At 33.8% G+C, this 15221-nt stretch overlaps 1 protein-coding gene across 1 annotated transcript in view; it reads right to left on the bottom strand.

Moving 5' to 3' along the window:
• Positions 1–1612: 1612 nt before the first annotated feature.
• Positions 1613–15221, bottom strand: part of CCDC172 (coiled-coil domain containing 172) — a 54032-nt gene continuing 40423 nt past the window's right edge. The window contains exons 7-8 of the mRNA XM_061163168.1: positions 2462–2549; positions 1613–1654 (exon numbers count right to left, since the gene is read on the bottom strand). Of these exons, the coding sequence (XP_061019151.1) occupies positions 1613–1654; positions 2462–2549 (130 nt within the window). The remainder of the gene's footprint in view (positions 1655–2461; positions 2550–15221) is intronic.

Here is a 15221-nt window from a genome sequence, read left to right as displayed (position 1 = left end):
TATGCAAATTACTTATACAGATGGCAACTGCTACACATCTCAAAGGAGAGTTTTAACTTTGATACTTAAAAAAAAATAAGGATGTAAAGCAACCTATACAAAAAGTTATGCCCAAACAAGACTTGATTTGAAACAAGACTACTTTAATATCAATATATCTAAGACATCTGTAAACATCTCATATTTGATATCAAATTAATTCAACTACAATCACAAAACATTTGCATTCAGTACTTTGAGATACATCCTTAAATAGCTTTTGTTTCCCTCCCCACCGACCACAATTTAGGACCTTGTTGAACAGTTTCAATATGCTGTTTTTGTGTGTGCCATGATTATATTGCTGTATGCAGATCGATACAGTGAATGATAACCACAGGCAGAACTGTAGAAGCCTATATAATATTTGTAATTTGTACTTATGACATATGACTTCTAATTCTGATAGTTCCAACTAGGTAAATACAGAGAATGTAATAAATATCCTTTTATTTCTTCCTCTTTGTTTATTCCTGCTTCCTTCTTTCTTCCCACCACAAATATATAGTCTTGAGTTATAAATGAAAATACATACAAATATGAAAAACAAACTATGGTTACATAATGGGAAACATGGAGGGAAGGGATAAATCAGGAGCTTGGGATTAACAAACACACACTACTATATACAAAAGAGATAAGCATCAAGGACCTACTGTATAGCACATGGAATGCTACTCAATATTCTGTGACAGCCTATACAGGAAAAGAATCCGATATAAAGAATATATGCATATGTTTAACTCAGTCACTTTATTGTGCACCTGAAACTAACACAATGTTCTAAATCAAATATACTCCAAAATTTTTTTTAAAAAACAATTAAAAAATTTTAAAGAAACTGAAGAAAATATACCTTTCTTCCTAGTTAGGACTTCCAACAGCAGAAAGATATCTGATGTTGGAAATTTAGTGACAATACCAAGGTTGATCCAAACATATGTACACTGTTTTCAGTTTCAATACTTTAGGACACCAGCAAAAGTGAATCCTGATGGCCAAAAGGAGACTATGTACCTCCCCAAGTAAACGACTTATTTCCTTCTAACCAACACTGGCATTGGGAATAAAACTGGCAGGACAAAGTACTGGAAAGTGGCTGCAGGTGCCCCAGACTCAAATCTATAGATGTATTTAGAGAAAAGTGGAGAAAGCTGGCTACTCAAGATGAAAGGCCTCAGAAGGCCTCTGTCAAAAGACATCACCTTATGATTACAAAGGATTAAAATCAAAATAAACATCCTCGCTGGTGCAAATGGTACTGACAAAAATCGGGTCTATAATCTGAGTTTTTCCACCTATACGTGTTTGATTTGATCCAAGGTAAGCTGCAAACAAAAAATGAATAACATCAGAAAGTACAAATCAGCTTAAGGGTCAGGGTGAATAAAAAATCTGAGAACACAATATCTGTTTCTCCTTTTTAATTCCTTTAGAAACACAATCAACTCTAAATATTTTTAACCTCAAGTTTTCCACAAGAATCTGTTGTAATGGGTATCATTCATGTATCTACCACAAAGATCTGATACTAAGATGCTCTGACCAAAATCTTAGATAGTTGGTCAATTCTTTACAAGTTATTTGTTTCCTGATGATCTTTCTGTGCCAATGTCTGAAACAAAAACATACAATTTTTCATGAGACATATGAAATTCTTAATAAAAGAATTACATAAAATTCATGTAAATTTAGCACAACTGGGCATTTCTAAATTTTACTACTGAAAGTTTTAATAAAGATATAAATCTTAGAAAATACAACTTCTAACACAATCTATTGGAAAATTTTGAACAAGAAAATGTTTCTGGAAAATAAATATGAAAGAAAACAAAATGTATTAAATTAAAACTATATTTTAACATGCTTTAAAGCTAGCTATATATGTCCTCTATTAAAATAGAGCATGACAAATACTTGTTCATTTTATAAACAACCAAAGAGGTTAAAAGCAATTTGAAGTGTTCCCACACAATCTGAAAATAGGTTTCCAATAATTGAATCCAAAATTCTTGAAATCATAAAAATCATAATAAGAAAGTTTTAGGGTCAAATATAATAGAAGTATAATTTATTCCTAACAAAAACAAAAAGCTTTTAAGCATTATGATAGTTAAACTTCTTCAGTGCATTAATCCTCTAATAACAGTGTCAGTCAAGGGGATGTTGTGAGGTCAGGTTTAAATTTTTTTTAATTTATATTCTCTTTAAATATAACCTGCCTTTATGCAGCATCAATTCTCCAAGACTCAAAACATTTCACAGGTTCATATTTTTACTTTAGTTTTGTTTTTTGTATCTAGTGCAAACCCACGTGAAGGGCAGAACATTAATTTAATGAAATTTATTCCAGTAAAAACATTCTTATCAGTAGGTAAAAAAAAAACGCTAAACAAAAGTTAAACAATCAGTGATGGCTTACCAACTCCAAAAATTCTATTTCTGATTGGAGAGCATCATAAACACTTTGCATGTCATCTTCCTTATGAAGTTCTAATTCTTTTTTAAGTCTGTTTTAAAGGAAAAATTCACTCAAGTAATTAGTTCAGCAATAAATTTTATAATAATTCTTTATTAAATGAATAGTGGCAGATTTGTAGCTTCTATCATCACAATTTTAAGTTAAAATTAAACAAATTGGAAAGAGATTTCAATTCTCTATAATTCTAGTCATTAAAATTAGTCTAGCAAAAATAATTAAAGGAATAAGAATTTGAAAGAAGAAAGAAGAAATAAAGCTACCTAATTTTCGGGTGATTTAAAAACATACTTCGAAAACCCAAGAATCAGTGATAAAATCAACTCAAATAATAAAACAATTCAGTAAGGTGACAAGATATAAAATTAGCAAACAAAAATAAGTAGCCTTCATTGTCACCAGTTATTTGAATAAATTCAAATTCAAATAACTAACTTGAATTTCTTATGGATGGCTTGCTTAGTTGCTCAGTTGTGTCTGACTTTGCAATCCTTTGGACTATAGCCCACCAGGCTCCTCTGTCCATGGGATTTTTTCAGATAAGAATCCTGGAGTGGGTTGCCATTTTCTCCTTCAGGGTTTTTCATGAATAGGACATCAGAAAAATGGTTACTATCCCCAGTTAAATAAAATTTTATTTGATCCTAAGAAAAAATACTAATACTTTTTCCCCTGGTGCTGGGTGGATTGATTCTAAAGTTCATATAGTAAAAAAAGAGAAGAGTCTAGAAAAAATCTTGAATTTTTTTTTCAAGAAAGTTCTAAAAAAAAAAAGAGAAAACGAAGAAGGATAACTAGCTCTATGAGATACTAGATCATACCATTAATCCTTCATAATTAAAAGAGTGCAGTACTGACATATAAATAAAGCAGTGGGACACAGAAGATAGAAATAGCTTAAGAAACAAATGGACATTTAGCATATGCTAAAAGAGCTACCTAAACTGTAAAAAGAAAAGAAGATGGACTTTTTAATAAGCTGTGTTAGAATAACTAGAGAGCTATCTGCTATGTGACAATAAATGGACTGTCAAAGCTAAAACTGCCTCTTTATCTCACAGCACATATCAAAATACACTCTAACTGGATCAAAGATTTAAGCTCAAGAATAATAAAACTATGTAAGGACAAAGTGAAAGAATAGGGAAATTCCTTTATAAGTTGATAGTGTTCAAGAACTTTCTCACTATGGTTCAAGATATAAATGAAATACAGAAGTATTCAATTTAATTTTAAAAACTGCACAGCAAACCACGTGAGTAGAGTAGAAAGATGAATGACAATCTTAAAGAAAATACTTGCCACATACATCACTGATAAAAGTCTAATCTCTCTAATATGTAAAGGAAATTTATAATCAAGGGGAAAAAAGACCAAAAGGCTGATTAAAAAATGGGGAAGTCATAAAAAGTGAGTTCACAGAAAAAGTATAAAAATCATCCCTAAACATATGAAAAGTGCTCAATATTACTCATAATAAAGACTTGAAAATTTACTACACAGGGATATCATGTCTCATCTATCAGACTGGTAAAACTCCAAAAACTTGATGACACATTTTTTTCATAAGCTGTGGGTAAACAGGTGTACTCAAACATTGCTAGGGGAATTTAAAATGGTTAAACTTCAAAGGAGAAGAATTTGGTAGTATCTAACAAAACTACATTTATATTTTTCCTTTGACTTCATCATTCACCACCAGTAATACACCCTGTAAGTACAAAACAATATATGCACAAAGTTATTACTGCATTATTATTTGTAATCACCAAATATTGTAAACAACCTGTGTCCATTCTTAAGAGATGGGTTGAGTAAACTATAGCACATCCATATAATGGAGTATTACATAGTATAAAAAATGAAGATAAAAAGAAACACAGAAAGATGAACCAGAAACTAACAAAGTTGATCACCTACAGCAGTGAGTGAAAATGGGGTGGAATAAATAAGGAATAAAATGAAACTCATCTGCATGTATCTTTTTTTATATACTTTTGACTTTTGAACCATGATGATTATTTACATACTTGACAAATAAAATAAAGTTCAGAAAAAGAACCATAAAGTTTAACACAAAACGACAGCTGAATTAAACACAAACAGAACAAAATAAATGATTTTCAAACTAATAATCACATATAAAAATTAAAAAGAACTCAAGTAATTTTCAAAAATAGTAGTCTATATACCCTCAGTGAGATATGTTGTAAGGCAGTAAGAATTACAAAGGAATCTTAAATTTTACTACTTTTGTTGTTAGTGAGGATACACAGCTAGTTATTCTAAAATTATTTTAGAAAGTTGTAAGAAATGGATAATTATATTAACATTGTTACAAACCAGAGTTTTCACTAGGAAAAGGAAGATGTACATAGAAAATGGATGGAGGGGGAAAAAAAAACTGTCATTTTGGATTTGAATGGAAGAAATCAGTATAAAAATTTATGATTTTAAAAAAATGGTATTTTTATTTCTGTCCATTTAAAGTACTCAGAAGCAACAACACCCAGTAGTAATGAGCACATCTAGCATGCTAATCTTAGTTTCTAAAACCAGTACCAACAAAAGATACCAAGACTCCTTGAAATAACTTGTCCCAGGGCTGAGGCAGGTAATATTCAAGGTGAGCCTAGAATATTTTGTTGCACAAGAAGAAAGGAAATCGACCAAAAACTGATGGAAACATGTCCAAAGACACAGAAATTTAGTTCAAGGGACTGCCTATATCCAAATCTGGGACAATTCGAGCATCAAAGATAATGATAATAATGTATTTATAACACATGACATAAAAAGAAATTCATGAGTCCAGTCCACAGAAAATCTTAAAAAGGAGAAATTAAAAGAATGGGGTAACAGGAAGAGGAACCTCTGTCTTTTATCCCCGGAATTTTATTAGCTAACAAATGAAGAAAAATTCCATTATTAGAAAGTTGCCACTTTCCAACCACCTACGTAATAATTGACTCGGGGAAGCAACATTAGTGGACGCTAAAATGACTGCATGAAAAGTTACTGGGAAAAAGGCTATCCACAAGGTCTGAGTCATCCCCTATATCATTTAGTAAATATTCATGGAAAAGACTATTTTCTCATTGGAGTAACCTGGAAGACATAATCTTACCTAAGCAATCAAACCTAACTGAAAATGAAACAAAACTGGCATTATATGCCTTCTGATGCAATGTTCTGAGGACACAGTCTTACTTATATATTATCCTTGTCTCAAATTATTTAACCTGAATCTAAGGAACAAATGAGTCTAAATTGAGGGACATTCTACAATGGCTTATACTCTTAAACAATTTGATTAAAAAATGGGCAGAGGATTTGAACAGACATTTTTTCCAAAGAAGACATATGAACGGCTAACAGGGAAACGAGAAGATGCACAACATACTAATCAACTATAAGTCAAAAAAAAATTTTTTAAGTAGAGGAAGCTTTTAGATTAAAAGAGATTTAAAATATCAGCTGCTTGTCATGTGTGGACCTTATTTGGAACTTAATTCACACAAACAAAATAATGACATTTACAAATAATTGGAAATTTGAACACTGACAATATTTGATGAATCGTTATTTGTTGTCAATTACCTTATGTGTAATAATAGATTTTAGTTATATTTTTAAAGTACTTTTTTACAGGGACATAATAAGATAATAATACGTATGATTTGTTTCAAGTAATACAAGAGAAAAATGAGAAGAGACATATATTAAACAATACTGGCCATAAATTGATAATTCCTGAAGTGACCACCTGTTAAGACCACCTGACCTGACCTGCCTCCTGGGGAATATGTATGCAGGTCAAGAAGCAACAGTTAGAACTGGACATGGAACAACAGACTGGTTTCAAATCAGGAAAGGAGTACGTCAAGACTGTATATTGTCACTCTGCTTAATTAACTTACATGAGTACGTCATGAGAAATACTGGGCTGGATGAAGCACATGCTGGAATCAAGATTGCTGGGAGAAATATCAATAACCTCAGATATGCAGATGACACCACTCTCACGGGAGAAAGTGAAGAAGAACTAAAGAGCCTCTTGATGAAAGTGAAAGAGGAGAGTGAAAAAGTTGGCTTAAAGCTCAACATTCAGAAAACTAAGATCATGGCATCCAGTCCCATCACTTCATGGCAGATAGATGGGGAAACAGTGACGGACTTTATCTTTGGAGGCTCCAAAATCACTGCAGATGGTGATTGCAGCCATGAAATTTAAAAATCTTGCTCCTTGGAAGAAAAGCTATGACCAACCTAGACAGCATATTAAAAAGCAGAGACATTACTTTGCCAACAAAGGTCCGTCTAGTCAAGGCTATGGTTTTTCCAGTGGTCATGTATGGATGTGAGAGTTGGACTGTGAAGAAAACTGAGCACCGAAAAACTGATGCTTTTGAACTGTGGTGTTGGAGAAGACTCTTGAGAGTCCCTTGGACTGCAAGGAGATCCAACCAGTCCATCCTAAAGGAGATCAGTCCTGAACATTCATTAGAAGGACTGATACTAAAGCTGAAAGTCCAACACTTTGGCCACCTGATGCAAAGAACTGACTCATTTGAAAAGACCCTGATGCTGGGAAAGACTGCAGGCAAGAGGAGTAGGGGACAACAACAGAGGATGAGATGGTTGGATGGCATCACCAACTCAATGGACATGAGTTTGAGTATACTCTGATGGGAGTTGGTGATGGACAGGGAGGCCTGGCGTGCTGCAGTTCATGGGGTCACAAAAATTCGGACACAACTGCGAAACTAAACTGAACTGAAAGTTAAGTGATAATTACCTAGGACTCGCTATATTTTACATTTTTACTTTTGTATATGCTCTAAATCTTCTAAACTTTAAAAAGTAGAGTTTAACAAAGATAGTGGCCAAAAAGTCAACGTATAAAAATATGTTATATTTCCATGCACCAGCAATAAAAAGAATACTGATGTCATTAAAAAATTTACATTTAAAATTACAAGGTATCTAAAAATAAAACTCACAAGATTTTTATTAAAAGATTAAGACAAAAAAATCTGTATATTCTAAGTTTACAGATGAGAAATCTCAGCTTAATAAAGATGTAAAATCTCTCAAAAGAGACTGTAGGATGAGTGGAATCATAAGAGATTTTCATGGATATAAGCTGATTTGGAAATATATATAAAAAGGCAATGGGTCAAGTACAGTCAAGATATTCTTGATGAAGACAGAGAAGGATAAAGGGAAGTGTTCTGCTTTAGATTAAGATTCATTATAAAGTAAGAGTAGTTAAGTAGTTAAAAGTTAATAGTGTGCATTTAACAATAATTAAGACAGTTGTGAAAGAAATGAATGTTGACCAATTTAGCAGAATAGAAAACAGAATCTTAAAATAGATTCACAAATGTTATTCTGATTATTCTTTTTAAATAAAAGACATGGTTTTGCAGATCATTAGAGAAAGGAGAAACCACTCAATAAATACTGCTCAGACAACTGGTTACCATGTGGAGAAAAATAAAGCTATATCTTACTGTAGAATGTAAGCAAAAATTAGTTCCAAATAAACTAAAGACCTAAATGTGAAACACGAACCTTAAAAATCATTAAAGAAAATACAGGAGAATAACCTTCTGATCTAAGGTAGGGAAGAGTTCTTAAACAAGACACAAAAATGTTAACCACAGAAAGAAATGACTGATAATTTCAGCCACTGCAAAAGTAAGAAATATACCTAAGCACAAGAGTATGAAGAATACCAAAAACAAACAAAAAACTTCATAAGTTGGGAGAGAGATTTTTAATGCATAAAAGGTCTGAAAATATAGCATTTAAGAGAATATAGATCACTGGGGAATTTGGTAATGTGCCAATGGAAGTATAAACTGGTTTAATCACTTTGATAGAAAGTTTGTTGCTACCTTGTAAAGTTCAACATTCACATGCCTTATACTCAGCAATTCCATCAGGCATATACCCTACAGAAGCTCTTGCTGTGTGCACCAGGATGATCAAAACAGCACTGTTTGCAACAACAAAAACTGAAAACTCAAATGTGCATTAAAAACAGAAAAAGCATATTCACATATCTATACTCAACAACACAGATGAATTTTAGAAACAAGTGAATAAAAAGCAAGTCCTGGACAGAATGATACCCTTTTTACATAACTCAAAAATAAGCAAAAATAACCAATATTTTTTTTGGCAGGCATATAAATGACAGGTAGATTACATATGTGAATACATGACATAAAGTTAGTAAATCATAAAGTAACAAAGCAAATTATATATAAGCAAGGAATGAATTAAGTAAGTCATACCACACACACACACACACACACACAAATGAAACAATCGAGGACAGCAATTACATCTGAGGCAAAGAAGGGAGTGTGGGTTAATGGAGGACCCCATAGCAAGATACTGGTGATGTTCTAGCCTAGTTCACAGGTCCTCACTATATTATTGTACTTAAGAACTAACACCTAGCTAGGGAAAAAACATAACAGTTATAAGAATGGATTGAGAAACAATACCTAATATAAAAGAAGTTCACTGTGTTCTGAACTTGTAGGAATTTAACAGTGAATAAAAATTCTGAAGGAATGCTCAATGTTGGACAGAGAAAAAGTTAATGATTTGGAGCATTAGATGTTTACACAAGCATAAAATCCCTTGCAATAAATATTCTTAAAAAGTAAGTGTAAAGCTAAACGGAGAGGAACAATATACCACAGATGCTGCTATACAATGTTCATTTTAACATATGTATATATATATATAGATATAGATATATATCTTTTCAAATACATACAGTGGTAGGGATCGTTCTTCCCACTATGCCGTCAATACTTGCCCTTTTTCACCTTTTCAGTTCAAATGGTTTGATAAGAGCTGTCATGCCCATCAGAATTGGGTGGTGACTGGTTTCCATTTTAGTTAGTTAACAAGGAGGAGGAGAGACTACTGAAATTAAGGATGGCATTTAGGATGAATTATAGGAAGCATTTCACAATTCAGCATATAACCAAGTTGTAGAATTTAGATCTCACTTAAAGGAAAGTTTTAAAGGAGGCTGGATGCTAACGGTATGAATATCTATGTATTTGCAGCTAGGCTGGCGCTATATAATGGTGAGCAGATCTCATGCTTCAGTGCATAGACTGATTGCCTATAGGAGTCAAGAAGAGCTTCCTTCACCTACTGCACAGTGACTAAGGGCAGTTTGCACTGGTTACTGTCTCCTTTCTCTGAATCATCAGATATTGATGAGGATGGGCCAACATTGCGATTTGCAACATTGCAAAATGTATGTTCCATGTAGTTTTTATAATTTCTTGTACCATTCCATTTTTTTCAGTTACCTCTAAGTGCCACGGAGAAGCCTTAACTAAAAGAACACTCTTTTTAGTTATAGAAATGTAAACAAATACTATTTAATTAGAAAGAAGGACAATTTTCACCCAAAGTCCTAGTACACAAATTCAAAGAGATTAAAATGTAGGTACGCTTCATCGCAGGTCTTTTTCTTCCATGTGATATTGATTATGTAATCTTGCCTTCTATTTTTTTCTTTTGCCTTATACTGTCATATTTATTTCCCCCAGTTAATTACATTTGCCAATTAATAACATTTAAGATAAATATATAGTAGTTTAAGTGGCTGCAACACAGTTAATTTAATCATTCATTTATAGTACAGCATTTAAGTTCTTCCTATTTTTTTCTACCATAAATAAATTTCTATGAACACCTTTGTTCATAAAGCTTCCTCTGTGCTTTGGATTATTTTCCTTGGGATACAGCTAAGTGAAATTACTGCTTTAAATGGCATAAACATTTTAAAGATGCTTACAATAACTTGTATACATCAAATAGCATTCCAAATACAAGCAATATACATCAAATTGCATTCCAAATACGAGCAATATATACTGCCACAGCAATGAGTAAATTATCTCTGTACCACACTGTTGCCAATTTTCAGTATGGTCATCTAAGTATATCTTTCAAAATTTGATAAAAAATTGATATTCAGTAGTTTTAATCTGTACTTAAATGATAAGATGTATAACTGAATTACCTTGTCTTATTCACTTTGGTATCACTATAACTTGCAAAGTGTATTGGAAAAGCAAGTGTTTAATACATGCTTGTTGGATAAACACATAAATTAAAGACTACTGATTTTTAGTGTTTTCTTGTTGACTTTTTATCTGTTAATTTTTGATAAACTGTTACCCTTTGTTCATCACAAGTACTACAAATTTCTCCCAGATTATCATTCCATGTTGATGCCATTTCTGACATATGGAATTTTAGATCTAACATGTTAAGTCTATGAATCTTATCCTTTTTGGTTACCTTAATCACAATAGAGGTTTAATAAGCAAGCCTTACAACTTTTCACTAGTTTTTCATGGTGTGACATTCTCAATATCATTTCTCTATAGTAATTCATATGAAAATTATTTCAGTGCCATTTAAACACAAAATACTCCATTTTAAAGACATATATGTCATGTTCTTTCATACACAGTTTATTTATGAGCATGGGTTTCAAAGTTGATTCTATGAAAGTAGAATTTCAGTTTTCTAATTATGCATTCCTTCAGTCCAGGCCATCAGCAGACAGGTAGGAACCTTCACAGGTGGGTAAGTCTGAATTGATGAGATCTACTAAGAAGGAAGTAAAAGAGAGAGGAGAGCTACCAGCATCTCCATTACTTCAAATCTTGGTTTGGGTGGATTAGGCATCTCCTTTCATCACATATTTTCTATCACCTTCCCCATCCCCACAACCAAAAGGGGTTGTTTCTAAAGGTAAACATGTGAAAGTGAAAAAAAATGTGCATTATGATATCAAAGGGACAAATGAACTTTGGAAATGATTGTTATATATGGCTCATATAATAAGCAAAATTATTTCAAAGTTTGGGACATTTACAAACAGGCACATTTATATCATAATATAACATTTAAAATAATCAACTGACTTCTACCATAAAAATTTCCCTTCTATTTACTCGAAGCTTTAATAACTACAGTGTGTGCCAGGAATTCACGAAACAGGGGATTTCTATTAGCTTGAAGGCTACATAATCAATGCTGTAGAGGCACTTCTGTTAGTGAATAAATGATGAAGTTTTACCAGAAAAATGCAGAGTCAACAGAAATATTCAACAAAATACATAGCTAAGAATGATCCTGGAATTAAATGAGGATTTTCATATTTTATAAATGCTAAAAACTGGAGAGATGATAGGGGTTGGCTACAGATATCTAATTTTTGACTAGTATTTTCTAGAAACTTTAGAACTGAGATTTTGTTACACCTGTCTACTTGGAGTTTATTACTGTTGATAATCAAGAGTACTGCAACATAAATGTGCATTATTTCCTCAATAAACTAGATAATAATTCTTATTACTCTGCTAAATGATGTTACAGAAACACTTCCACAAGTATTTAAGGATACATTTATAAAAATGCTTCTAATTATGAATATTTAAGAACTTCCTCCCATCCATCAATGAGAGGAAGCTTACAAAATATGTCATCTTTATACATCAGCATTAAAAAGAATCAAGTTGATCAGTATGTATTAATGAGAAATATCTATGTTTTCTAAGTAATAAAGCAAACTACAGACCAGTGTTAAATGCACGTGTGCGTGCGCGCGCGCACACACACACACACACACACACACACACACACACACACACAGAGACTATAAACTCTGACAGGATGTGTGTCAAACTTTTAACAAGACATGAGAGAGGAGACTGATGTTTTACATTTTTGTAATGTCTAAACTTTTTTTATTTAATCAACATAGTCTACTCTCGTAACTTCAAACTATCTATTCATATTTGGTAAAATAAAAAATATATACATATGTAAATATACATATTTATCTGTGTATCTTTCAGAGAGGTTAGAAGTATTCTAACATCATCATGTGCTTATACCTTCCTATAAATCTAGGGACCATCAATGTGACCTCTATGACTAACTTAACTGGATGACATTTTCATTGAAGAGGCAACAGCATTGATTTATTACTTCATATAAATGCATGTAGTCTCTCAGTAGCAGGTATATATTAACTTTTGTGCAGTTTCCATTGCAAATATGCTCTTCACAAAACCACACTATCTTCAAATGCTAAGAAAGAAAATCCATGCTGTTGACTCTGCAGCTTCATTTCTGAAATAAACTTCCTGTTGTATTAAACCAGTACAAACATTGATTATAAAAAGTGTAAAACCATTCTAAGTGTTGTGGGTAAGAAAAAGCCCAAAATGTTTCAAGTTGTCTGGTATGTTACTATTTGGAGTAAATAAAAACTCATGATGAAGAATTATATTTTGGTGATCCTGGTGTTGATTAATAATAACAAATAATAGGTGTTGGAAGTTTGAAGGGGTCTATTCTTTGCTACCTGAATTCTGAGCATCTGAGAAATGAGGAAGGCAGAGGGAAGCCAAGATGGCATGTTTGCTGCTAATAGAGCAGACACTAGAGAATGTGGCTTATATCTACATGCAAAGGATTTACTACTAATACTGAAACCAGAATTAGACTAACCTAACTCACACACCATGAAAGGCAGATGCCAAAAGCTTTCTCCCATGAAGTCCTACCACTGTAAAATTCAAGGGATAGAGGAGCAGAGTAGAACATACACCGTGAGGCAGGCCAGACTCCAAAGAGATAAGGCAAAGAAAGGAGCTGGTCTTCCGTTTATCCTTCCAAACTCAACAATAAGACTGAACCACTCCTCTCCACCTTAGAATAAGAAAGAAGAAGTTCTGGGGGGATGGCTAGGAGAGTTAAACCAGTAAAGTTTTTTCTACATAGAAGAAAACAATCAGGAGCGGGAAGAAGAATTCCATGTGGCTATCCCAGTGGTTATTATACACCATGTCTTTGGGAAGAATATTGAAAATACATGAAGAACTTCTATCCTCTTTGTAGTAAAAGTTTTTTTAAAATGTAGATGTACTCACTGGAACAAATATTTATTAAACACTATGTGCCCTTGATTATGGTAGATGCAGACACCGACAGAAAAACAAACAAGAAGTAGAGAGAGTTCCCAGTTCAGTGAGACAGACTAATACACACAGCTATCATTGAATACGATCAGCCATAGAACGGAATTACAATCTTTATGAACACAGAGAAGGAAACAGTAGAGGAATGCTTTCACAATTTATTATGCTCATTTATTCCTTCATTTATTTATTCAATACCTACTATAGGCCAAGCTCTATACAAAGGTATTTGTATTAGACCATGAGTATACAACAGTAAACAATGTAGGTAAGATCTTTCCCCTTATTGAGCATATGATGAGTGATGAGACAAACATGATTAAAATAAAGCACATAAATATGTAATTATAAAACGGATTCTGTGTTAGAAAGGAAAAAATACAGTGTGTTATTAGGAAAAATAACAGGTTATAAAAAGATCACAGGAAACCTTCCCTGAGGAAATAGTTCAGTTGAGATCTAAAGGATAAGGGGGAGGGGGGGGGGGGCTTCCCTGGTAGCTCAGACAGTAAAGCATCTGCCTACAATGCAGGAGACCCGGGTTCGATCCCTGGGTCAGGGAGATCCCCTGGAGAAGGAAATGGCAACCCACTCCAGTGTTTTTGCCTGGAAAATCCCATGGACTGAGGATCCTGGTAGGCTACAGTCCATGGGGTCGCAAAGAGTCGGACAAGACTGAGCGACTTCTTTCACTTTCAAAGGATAAGGTATGTTTCATCAGGTAGGAGACATAAAGCAAGGGACAATCTGTTAACCTGAGGAGAAAGAAAGGCATAGATAAAGGTCTTAGGTGGAAGAAAGCCCGGATTGCTTGAGGGAGCAGAGTGAGAAGGGAAGCATCAGTCAGTAAGTTCAGTCACTAAGTCGTGTCCGACTCTTTATGACCCCACGGACTACAGCAAGCCAGGCTTCCCTGTCCATTACCAACTCCCTGAGCCTACTCATGTTCATCGCATTGGTGATGCCCTCCAACCATCTCATCCTCTGTCGTCCTCTTCTCCTCCTGCCTTCAACCTTTTCCAATGAGTTGGCGCTTTGCATCAGGTGGCCAAAGTATTGGAGTTTCAGCTTCACCATCAGTCCTTCCAGCGAACATTCAGGAGTGATTTCCTTTAGGATGGACTGGTTTGATCTCCTTGCAGTCCAAGGGACTCTCAAGAGTCTTCTCCAACACCACAGTTCAAAAGCATCAATTCTTCGGTGCTCAGCTTTCTTTATAGTCCAACTCCCTCATCCACACATGACTACTAGAAAAACCAGAGCTTTGACTAGATGGAACTTTGTTGGTAACCATAGTTGGGAATAACATCTGGGAGGTGGTCATATACCATACGTGACAAGTCATGAGCTTTAGGTTGTATTATGTTCATTATGAAGCCACAGATAATTTTAATAAGGGAAATTATGCAGCTCAATTTACAATGCAATGGTAGCAAGAGTGGTTGAGGGAAAAGCAGAAAAGAGATTGTTACTGGGATCCGGGGAAGAGAGACGAGTGGCTAGAACTAGGATGTTAGCTGTGAAGAGAGAAGTGGGAGGATTCAAGAAATGTTTTGGAGGCAAAAGCAACAAAACTTGGTGACGGGCTGGAATAGGATGGAAATGATTTGTGAACACATCAAACACACTTGCTACATTTCATGCCAAAACCTTGGCCT

Source organism: Dama dama, chromosome 15 (genome assembly GCF_033118175.1).
Source record: "Dama dama isolate Ldn47 chromosome 15, ASM3311817v1, whole genome shotgun sequence".
NCBI classification, from domain to species: Eukaryota; Metazoa; Chordata; class Mammalia; order Artiodactyla; family Cervidae; genus Dama; species Dama dama.
The sequence above is the reverse complement of the archived record's forward strand: the minus strand, read 5'-3'. Positions and strand labels throughout refer to the sequence as shown.